A 10,892-nucleotide genomic window follows, 5' to 3' on the forward strand; every position below is an offset into this window, starting at 1 on the left:
GGAGGCACCACCCCTTAGTGCTGGGAGTGGGGCCAGTGGGAGTGCTCAGGGAACCCAAAATGAATGTACAGGTCCCAGTCCCAGGGCAGGAGGGGCCCTAGAGCCTGGTGCAGCCCAGCAGGGGAAAGGCAGCTCCAAAGGCTTCAGCACCAGCTGTCCTTGGACATTGCTAGCTCTCAAACAAAGCCCCCACAGCTTTCCCTGTACCTTTGGTTGGCAGAGGCACCACGGGCCCTTTGGGCCAGCACACGCAGGAAAGCCCAGGGCACAACCAGAACCCTTATCAGCACTTTCCCTTCTCTTTACTGGGCCCCACAGTTCATCTCCCATGCACAAAGAGGCTCAAGGCAGATGGGGATCTCTGAATCACCACATCCCTGCCCTGCACATCCGGACACAGCACTGTCAGTGCTGCCCTTGGCTCCTGCCTGGCAGCAGAACAGCCCCTGCCCAGACAGCAGGTGGGAGAGCAGCCCCCACCAGAGCCTGGCAGTCATTCCCTTTGTTCCTCCCACCCCGGCCTCTCCTGGCAGCAGCCAGGGACACTCTGCAGTAGAATCACCTGCAGGTGCTGCCCTTGGAGCGTGCTGGCAGCAGCCAGGGCCTGGCCTGGCACTGTGAGGGCTCCTGGGCACTGCAGCTCCTCCAGTTCAGCTGGAGCAGCTGGTGCTGGGCTCCACAAGCCCTCTGTGCAGAGGGAGCCTTTTACCCAAGCCCACGGCAGCCCAGGGAGTCCTCCTGCCTGGCAGGAGGCCACAGGCAGCTTTCCTCAGCCCCGACTCTCATGGTCCCTGCACAGGGGCTGTGGGTGCTGCCTGGCCAGCCCTGGGCAGGCACCAGAGCAGGCAGCTCCATCCCCTTTCCCACCCCAGCTCCCTTACACAGCTCAGGCTGCAGTCTGAGCCCCCACCCCACGTACACAAGGGGTTTCACTAGAACTGCCAGGGGACAAAAGGTCAAACTCTTGCCAGAACACCCAGCTCCTTCCTTAGAGAGCAGCCTTACTTCCATGCCAAGCTCTTCCCAACACCTGAACATCTGTGGGAAGAGATGACTCCTTTCAAGCCCAGCAAGAGCCTGAGGCAGCCTTGCTTCTGCCTCCCCCAGCTACACCCAATGAGTCAGAGCCATGTAACAGTGACAACTTCATCAGCCACTACTGCCAACCTGTGCCTGCCATGGATGCAGAATTAAACTTTTTCAGACCAGAACAGTAATTGAATCAGTTTAATATACAGTCAGCATATTGTAAATGCACTTGAAACTTACAGTATTGCTAATAGATGTGGCCATTGAGCCAAAGACCACCTTTCTAGAAAGGCACAGAGAGGTAGGAGAGTTGGGGCATTTCCCCAGATTAGTTGCAAGTGAGAAGGTGCACATAAGACCTTCCTCCTGGAAGCACTAGATCACCAGAAACTTGTGCTCTTTGAGAGGACTGCTAATGTGCTGGGATAAGTGCAAGCACCTGGAGTGCCAAAGTCTCCTGCTGACCTGTCAGGAAACTCTTGCTGGCTTTTGCATATACTAAAAGGAAAAAAAAAACACGGGGGGGCAGAGCAGAAGAGCCTAGCTCTGTGTGCATGAAGTGTTCTTGGTGAGGCAGGAGTGAGGGAGATGTGACATTGCTTATGCCCTTGGCTGGGACAAGGACTGTTATGTGCATTGCTTTGGACACCACAACCACCTCTGGGGTGAGTGAGAAAAAATGCACCATCCTCCAATGTTGCCACCACGGTTTCTTGCACCAGCAGGGCAAGAGCAAAGCTCTGACCACACCAAGCACCTGGAGTGAGGACAGTGGTGTCACCAAGTATTTGAGTCATCCATTGTGGTAGTTGAAGTGGCACGGTGGTCGTGGGGGAGACTTTTGGCTCCGCAGAAGGCACAGTTCACCAGAGTGGAGAGGTGGGTCTGGAGATGCTAATTCTCAAATTTTGCATAAGGGTTCTCTTCCTTGAACAGGCCTAGAAGAGAGGAGAGATTTGTTTACACAGCAGCTCCCACACTGGTCACAGCCAGCAAGAAAACTAGTCCTGGGAAACAACTCTTTATCATTTGAGCATCCTCAAGCCTCCCAGCTGCAGTTCTCCCAAAACACTGCTCTTACTTGAGCAGTGCCCACAGTCCTCACTGTTTCACTCTCCCCTTCTGCACAAGAGGAGCCATCCACTGAGAAGCCTGACCTGATGGCAAACTCCTCTCCCAGGCAGTCCATGCACAGCCCAGGTTAAGCAGTCTGACTAATCTTCCAGAGTGTTCCCTCTGCACAACCCCTCTGTCAGACTGGACTTATCAGCAGAGAGCCCAGACATAAATTTAATTAAAACTATTCTTAAGACTTGCTTCCCTGCTCCTGCATTGAGACTGGGAAACAACAAGACAGGGTGTGGGGCTGACTTTTGGGCTAGCAATGAGCCATGTGCCATGCTGTTTGCTGCTTGCCCAGCTCAACACTTTTGAAGAAGAACAGCCACAAAGGACAAGACTGCAAACTCTGGGGTCAGGCTGCAGCAAGACAGCCCTGACATGGCAAGAGAGCCCCAAAGCACAGGTCTTCCACAGCAAGTGCTTCCCCCACCAAGAGCTCCTTCAGGCACAGTTTTGCCTGATTTTTCTTCCCCAAAGGAGCCAGCCCATCCAGAGGCCCTGGGATCTCTTGCCTAACCTGGACCGGCAGCAGGCAGCAGCTGCAGGCAGAGGAAAGGTCTCTAGCTTTCCCTACAGCTCCCCCTAAGGCCAGAGACCACCAAGGGCAGCATGCATGAGCCCAACTGCTCCCCAGCCAGACACTGGCAGATCCTCCAGCAGCCCTAATGGGCAGGCTGGAGAGACCCTACTCTGCACAAAGAACTGGCTGTTCCCTGCTTCTTTCCAAGCTGATGATCCCCTCAGGTAGGTCCAGACCTGGCCCAAGTCCATGGGACTCACCTGAGGGACAGTCCAGCCCCAGGAGGGAGGCTGTGGGGACTGAGACACCTCCTGGGGAAGGTGTGCTGACAGCACAGTGGGATTGGGGTGGGATTGGTGCCTGCTCTGTGCTCCTGCTGCTGTGAGAATTCTGATTCCTATCTGGCCCCAGGCTGCAGGCTGCCCAGCCACTTGCTCACCACAGAGCTGCTGGAGGGCTGTGCCTGAAGAGTAACAGCATTATGATGGTGCTGTGTCTGCCAGCTTCTGCTTCTCCCCTCCAGTCAAGCTCCATCAGCTTCTCCCACATGGTAAGCTTGGAGGACACATTCTGGGGAACATTATGAACTTCCTCTTCCCTGCCCAGGAAGAACAGCCCTTGTGTGGGCTCACACACCATGACCCCAGCATCTCTACACTTGCTCTGAGCCGAAAGAAGCAGGGACCATGTTTTCCTTGCTGACCAGCTCTCATCTACAGCTGTAACCATGGCAAGGGGCAGAGTTACTGAGGCAACTTCATCTAAAGCTTAGTTTCAATCACTCATGTCAGCACTGTACCGTATTTTCTTCGGATTTCATCATGCCGTGATTTCATCTCTGCTCTCCTGCGAGAGGCAAACACGAAAGCCATGAGTCAGTAATTGGTGATACAAAACGGAACAAGAGCCAGAGCTCCTTGCTTATTCCCAACCAAGGGAGCTTCAGACTGGCAGGTTCGCTCAGCCTCCCACCTCCTGGAGGCTCTGGGGACCAGAGTCAGCAGCCCTGAGGGAGTTGCATACACAACACTTGTGATGCTACATCCACGAGTCACCCCAGCATGACATTCCTCAGGAGGCTTGTGTGTGAGCTAGGGCTGAAGCAGCCACTGACTGCATGTGTTGAGCCCCACGTGCCTCCTGGCATCGTGTTTGAAGGCACAGACAGGAGCCAAATCATTCTGCAGCCTCAGGGCCTGAGGTACAAACTCACCTCTCCTCCTGCCGCACCCGCCTCTTCTCCCTCTCCCTGGCTGCTCTCTCATCATCCTTGTCTGGCCTAGTAGACAGAAAAGCCCCTTAGTGAACTCAGCACTCAGCTCTGCAGCAGCACATGGCAGCATCTGAGCTGCTCCACACAACCAGGGGACCCCCTGATACTTGCTTTTTGCTCTTTTTCTTACAACAGCAGCAGCAGCAGCAGACCCCCAACATGATCAGAAGTGTTCCTCCCACCACGGACATTGCAATGATCAGGGCTTCAAAGTTCACTGCAGGATTTGACAAAATGTGTTTTGTTTAGCACACACAGCCACAGCTGCCTGGAGTTACAATATAGGATCATAGGATCACAGGATCATTAATGTTGGGAAAGCACTCTAAGTTCATCAAGTCCAACTGTTCCCCCAGCACTGCCAGGTCTTCCAGCAAACCATGTCCCCAAGTGCAACAGCTCCGTGTTGTTTAACTGCTCCCTGGGATGGTGACTCTACCACTGCCCTGGGCAGCCTCTTCCACTGTCTGACACCCTCTGAGTGAATAATTTTTTTTCCTAATATCCAACCTAAACCTCCCCTGGCACAACTTGAGGCCATTTCTTCTTATCCTACAGCCATTTTCTCTTGTCCTGTTTAAAAACACATAACTACTGTCACCAGCAGCTTCAGTCACTGAGCTGGAGATGTGTAACCACCTGGGAAAGCAAATGGCCATTGTTAGCTGTAGATATACCAAGTGCTGGTACCCACAAATAAACACCAGCTGAGTACATGTACCTGCTAACAGGAGTGTCAGCTACTGGCTATGAAGAAAGGCAAGGACAAATGCACTCAGGTCAAACTCCTCTGGGAGAAACAGGGACAAAGCTATCTTAATTGCTAATCCCGGTAAAAAGTAACCATCAAAGGAAAAAAAAAAAAAAAAAAAAAAAAAAAAAAAAACAACTGAAGGCTTCAGGGCTAAGGAGTGACCTCTGACAGGGAGAAATTACTGTCCATGAGAGGCAGTCTCAAAAGTAATCTCTGATGAGATGAGCACTTAGGTGCTCTGATGACACAGAGGTGTCTGAAGTCCTTGGGCAAGAGAAAAACTGAAACAAGATCTGTTGGGATTTATCAGCGTGGGATCAGCAGTGCTGCTCAGGCAGCTGAAGGCCAAGTCCTGCTTCCTGCACCTGACTGCCATGTCTCCCCGGGGCTGGGAGGGATCTGCTCACCCACACAGAGAACAAAACCTGCTGGAACACGGTGAAGCAGCAGCCCTGAGCCCTGGTCCCTGCTCATCCTACTAAGCTGCTGCAGTAATGGCAGCAGAGACACCAGCTAAAACTGACACATCTAGATGCCAAGGATTTCAGGCAACAACAAAGAGGAGTTTCTTCCAAGTATGATTCAGGCTGTTCAGAGGCTTGAGCCTGTGGAAATATTTGTTTAGGAGTCGCTTTGCACACAACACCAGGTTACAGAAATCTCAGTGCACCTGAACCTGCTCAGAGCACTTTTGAAGGTCATTTAGTCTGACTCTGCCATAGGCAGGGACATCATTCACTAGACCAGGCTTCCAACAGTCCTATCCCACCCGACCTTAAATGTTTCCAGGATTCACCATCTCTCTGGGCAACCTGTGCCAGTGCCTCATCATCCTCATTGTAAGAAACTTCTTCCTTTTATCTGTTCTAAATAGATCCTCTTTTAGGTACTCCAGGCTGAGCTGGCTTCACCACTGAAATTGTTTTCAAAGCCTGCAGCAGCGTCAATGCTTCTGGAACCCTTCTAGGCTTTCAGGATGAGCCTGGGGTTCAGCTCCCCCCCTTCCCACACAGAGAGATCTGTGGCAGAGCACCAGGCACTCCTCCAGCTGATGACAGAGCTTAACTCACACACACCAAAAATGCAGGCTCACGTAAGAGCTAATCTCCCACAGGACTAATCTCCTCTACAGCAAGTTTTGCAAGCTAAGGAATGTGTTCTTCTATAATGAAACCTTTTGTGAAGCTGCTCACATTAAAACTGGTATTTCAAGGTCTTACAGAACTTTCAGAAAAGCATACCACAGGGCTCACAAAGAGGAGATTCTTCCTCCACAAGCATAAGAGCAGTTTGAACTCTTGTGGGCAGATGAGAGAGCCCAGCCTCAAGCACAACAGATGACAGGCAACAATTCAGCTCCAGGCTCCTTATCAAGGGGGTGGGTGACAGCAACCAAGCCCCAGCTTGCTTCCTTCCAGCTCCAGTCTCCAAAAGCTACTCCTGTCTGAGCATGAACATGCACTAAGCTTGGTCTAAACAAGGTACCAATGTCTCCAGAAATCCTTCAGAAAACAGAGCAGCAGGGAGGAGAGCCAGCCAAGAGCCAGCTGTCCAGCAGAAAAAGCTCCCAGAGGAGACCTGCATATGCAGGGGGTAGTTTTAAAAGAGGTTTTTATCTCAGGTGGGTAAGAGCTGAGCAGGACTACAGTACACTCAGCACTAGAAGCACACACAGGTTCCCAGAGAAGTCACCACACCTCTGGTTCCAGGAGCTCACCTGGTACAGCAGCCTCATGAACAGCCAGAAGCAGTGCACAGAGTGATGTGCCAGCTGCAGAGGAGAGATCTTCTGGGATTCAGCCACCAGGAAGGGCTGCACAGGCCCACAGAGAACCTTCCACTCCTGTTCCCAGGCGCCAGCCATGTCTGGAGCCTCCATCACACCAAAGCATAAGGGATGTATTTTGGAGTAGCTAAATCCTCACGGGTCCTACTTGCCAGAAGGCAGGGAACTGCTCATACTCCGCTTGCCTGCCCACACTTCAGGAAGTTTGCAGAACCCTGATTGACTTCAGCCTGTCACTGCTACACTGCCAGAGAGTTGGGGAGGCAGGGGAACCTCCCACCAGCAGCAAGCACTCACAGAGTCATCACCCCAGGCTGGCACTCACCCCAGCAGACTCCCCAGCGCGCGGAGCGCAGCTCACACAGGTCAGCCGGGGGAAGGATTCTTCGGACAGGGTATTCCGTGCATCTCTTGCTGCTGGCACACCACAGGCACTGGAACACAGCAAGTAGGCAGCACAGTGTTACTGGGGCACTGCCAGTGATCCACGCTTTGCTTTAGCAGCCACAGCACAGGGCCACTGCTGCTGGCTCACGAGAACCAGATACCACCCAGCAGCAACAGGAGTAAGAGCTGTGACAGCACAGGTCACACCTGGAGAGGCAGTGAGGGGAGTGCAGAGTTCTAGAGCAAGTAAAGATGCTGAGAATCCTTCTCCTGGCTTAGAATCATAGACTATCCTGAGCTGGAAGGGACTCACAAGGATCATTGAGCCAACTACTTGCCCTGCACAGGACAGCCTTAAGAATCCCACCATGGCTTGCACAATTAATGACACAAATCCTTTATGTTTATTTTTGGGATAAGAAGAAAGCTTTGTAGACAAAGCACTCTACACACACAAAGCTGATGAGCAGGAGTGCGTGTGCCCAGCCACTACCAGACTACCTGCAGAGCTTTGCACAACTCCTCTCCTGGTGGCTCCAACCCCAGCATTCAGTAGTGTTTGGTCAAACTGGTTCTGGCTACATCAGCTGAAAGATCTGACTCAAGTTCAAGTTTGCTGATATCTGCGATAAGACAGCGGAGACTGGCAGGACACCAGTAACACATCCTGCACCCACCCAGTGCCATGGCACAGACTGCTGGAGGAGAACTTGACCAGCCAGCCCAGCCCACTCAGTCCCTTCTCCAAGCACATTGCCCATCCATGAGGAAGCAGCTCAGCAATTCATTTACTCTAATCAAAAAGCACACAACAAAACCCACCCAGTTTCTAGCAACCTCCTCCCAGAGCACCAGAGAGGGATTGCCCTCTCACCCTCATAGGTGGGTGGAATTTGCAGCATGTCTGGGACAAGGGCAGGGGACCAGCCCCCCTTTCCAGGAAGGAAACGTTTTCAGGCATGGTGAAAGGTTGGAAGGCTCACTGCTGCTACTCACGGTGACATTTTTCAGGCACTCTTCACAGCTCCTGTTCGTGTACTGGCCACAATCTGCAGGAAGGAAAAAAGACACTTCAGGACTTTGAAGAGCTTCAGTGGTTTAAAACTCTGGGCTCCTCCAAGCCTGCTCCTACCCACCACTGGACCAGCAGCAATGTATGCTGCTGCTGCAAGAGCCACCAGCTTTAGCACATGCTCCATGTAACAGTGGGAGGCCCAAACACAAATGGAAGTTCATCTGCCTTTCTCTGCTGACAAAGCCCGAAGCTGTGAGTTCCTCTCTTGGGTTTTATTTCCCTAAAAGCCTGAGCATTTGGTATGGCAGTAAGGCAGCCAGGGCACACAGCTAGAGTCAGTCTGGAGGGACCTATGAGGATGAGGGCAAGCACTGGGTAGGTGGTACAGTCCTGCAGCACCAGATGATGGAGCAGCTCAAGCAAACAAGCCCCAGACACAGAAGTTGCTACCAAGAGAAGCAGAGGAGTACACAGGGACACAGAGCTACAGATCCTGCAGGAGGCCTCCTGCTGTACATGAGGGCCATACCCTACCCCAGCCAGTTCATCCAAATCTTCCTTCAGCAGGACACAGTCCAGGCAATGGGAAAAGCACTGCAGCCAAAATCTGTGCTCATGTTCAGAACCTGTTTCCACTCTCATCTGGCAGAGGAAGACCCCAGTTCTGTATACACAGGAAGCTCTCAGGACCAGTGCCACCATGGATGATGGCATCCCCACAGGATGCATCCAGCTGGGCAGGGGAATGGAGAAGGTCTGAACCTGAACACAGGACAAGCTGGCCCAGTCCAGCCCCCATTCTGAGCTTAGCTACAGCTCCCAGCAGTGCTCTTGAAAAGTGTCTTCCTGCACGATATTCACCTGCAATTCATTGGTGTGCTTTCCCAGATTTTCAGGAAGGGTGGTTTGCCAAGCCCTCAAGAATGAGCCATTTAAAACTGACTCCTGCTGAAGAGTCTAAGCAGCAGCCTGTTTGACAGTGGTTTAAAAGGAAGGGGTCATTTGCCTGACCACTCACTGCTGGATGAAGGATCACTGCTTTGCAGTGTCGTAATCAGGAAAAAATCAATCCCAGAGGTGCTTGTTTTCCACTCTCACAATCAGCAAAGCTGCATTTTCTCCCTCCAGCTGGCAGGAACCCTCAGCTATGACCCACTGTCAGCAGTCACATGCTCTGAGCAGCCCTCCAAACAACTGGGCAATTGATTAACATAGCTCAGATAAGGGTGTTTACACACACAGAGAGGCTGAGATTGCAGATTTTAAACACTCTGAAGCTGCATCTTTCCTGTTTCTTCAACTGAGGCTGGAAAAGCACAATGGTGCCTGTGCTGCCCCAGGACTGCTCTTTACCAGGAGTCACAAAACACCCTCCCACACCACAGGAAGCCAGTGGTGAGCAAAAGCAGAACCTGTGGTTTTAACTGGGCCTTGCTTTCCCCAGGGATAACCCCTCTCCTGGCATCCCTATCTGGGGATCATCCTCCAAGTCATGAAGTCAAAGCCACCCACTTACAGCTGTTTGGGAACAGGCTGCTTTGAGGACACGGCAGCCCTTCAGTGTTCGGTTTGTCCAAATGTCCCATCTCAGGTGAGCAGAGAGCTCACATGGGCTGGCACAGGAAGCACTGCACCCCTCAGGGACAGAGGGAGGACAGCAGCTCTTGCTGTGCTAGAAGTCACCCAGGTAATGCTTTTGACATCTGGTTACAAGAGGAGTGAAGTGAATGGCTTGGGGTGGAAGGAAGAGAAAAACATGCTGCTCCTCAACTTCCTCCCTGCAGGCATCATCACATGGAGAACAGTTCCTGGCTTGGAAGAGGGGGCAGACTTCCCAGGACACTCTGAGGGCAGTCATCCCCACCCTTTGCTACAGCTTCTTCTCCAGCTGGTGCAGCACCTCTGGAGGCTGTGCTCCATCCCCCACCTGCTAAGGAGGAGCAGCTGGACACCCGCTGCTCCCCACCCATCCATATCTGACAACACTCGTCTCCTTCCTGCTCTGAGGATGCCCCAGCCAGTCTCCCCCACCCTCCAAAGGGCCATCAGCAGGAGCCTGGCTGCCCAGTGACTGCCCCCCGGTCAGGGAAGGTAAGCAGCTCTCTCACCTGAGCTGTTATCATCACTGAATCATGGAATCATAGAAGGGCTTGGGTAGGAAGGGCTTTAAGCCCATCTTGTCCCACTCCCCCCACCATGGGCAGGGACACCGCCCACCATCCCAGGCTGCTCCAAGCCCCATCCAACCTGGCCTGGGACACTTCCAGGGATGGGGCAGTCACAGCTCCTTTGGGCACGGAAGTTCCATTGCAGTGGACACTTGAAAAGCGGCGAGCAAAACCCCACTTGCAGCACCCACTCAACTTTCCCGAACTCGAAGGGCTGCACCGGATCCCACCCTGCGGAGCTCCCAGCGAGGGTCAGGGCCCTCCCTGCCCATTCTGAGTGGCCACAGCGCCCTGCCCAGTGGCCCCCGCACCCGGTGGGTGCCGGCACACAGCCCACGGTGTCCCCGCCTGCTCCCCGCACCGGACATCCCACGAAAACGGCACCCACAGCAACGGCCCGGCCGGGATTTTGGGGTTCTGTGGGAGGAGCGCCGGCTGCCCGGAGCCCCCCAGCCGCAGGGCGGTCACCGCTTACCTCCGGGCAGGTCTTGCGCGGCGAGGGCGGCGGGCAGCAGCGCCAGGGCCAGCGCACACAGCCGCAGCGCCGGGGCCATGGCGGAGCGCGGCCGGACACACCGGGGCGGCACCGCCGCTATTGTAGGGCCGGGCCGGGGGCGGGCCGGGGGCGGCCCCTCCGAGGGGCAGCGGGGCCGAGCCGCCGGCTGGTGGGGGAGCTGTCCCCGGCGGGGAGACCCCCGGGGCTGCCGGAGCCCGGCGGGACCGCAGGAGGGGGCCAGACCCCCGCGGGAACAGCAGGAGGACCTGGCAGGGCAGGGGAGAGAGAACCGGCCTTTGCACAGCTCCCCCCGGAGAGCCCCGCCTGCCCTTGTGCAAACTG

General features: G+C 54.1%; 1 protein-coding gene across 1 annotated transcript; it reads right to left on the reverse strand.

Annotated features, from left to right (window-relative positions):
* Positions 1-1,213: 1,213 nt before the first annotated feature.
* Positions 1,214-10,623, reverse strand: PTTG1IP (PTTG1 interacting protein). Its single transcript, XM_083868782.1, has 7 exons — positions 10,530-10,623; positions 7,868-7,920; positions 6,810-6,918; positions 4,056-4,161; positions 3,885-3,950; positions 3,471-3,517; positions 1,214-1,967 (listed from the first exon to the last, which is right to left on the reverse strand). Exons 1-7 carry the CDS (start codon positions 10,606-10,608, stop codon positions 1,924-1,926), a joined length of 504 nt encoding a protein of 167 aa, XP_083724908.1. The 5' UTR covers positions 10,609-10,623; the 3' UTR covers positions 1,214-1,923.
* Between the last annotated feature and the right edge of the window lie 269 nt (positions 10,624-10,892).

This window comes from Zosterops lateralis (genome assembly GCF_965231275.1).
Source record: "Zosterops lateralis genome assembly, chromosome: 10".
NCBI lineage: Eukaryota > Metazoa > Chordata > Aves > Passeriformes > Zosteropidae > Zosterops > Zosterops lateralis.

What these genes read in the sequence shown, in the direction of transcription:
- PTTG1IP (XM_083868782.1), bottom strand. Translation starts at nt 10,608, where the DNA reads ATGGCCCCGGCGCTGCGGCTGTGTGCGCTGGCCCTGGCGCTGCTGCCC. An exon ending in CGCGCAAGACCTGCCCGGAG is followed by an intron (nt 7,921 to 10,529) that starts GTAAGCGGTGAC and finishes TCCTTCCTGCAG; the next exon opens with ATTGTGGCCAGTACACGAAC. An exon ending in GCGCTGGGGAGTCTGCTGGG is followed by an intron (nt 4,162 to 6,809) that starts GTGAGTGCCAGC and finishes CAAATCCTGCAG; the next exon opens with TGAACTTTGAAGCCCTGATC.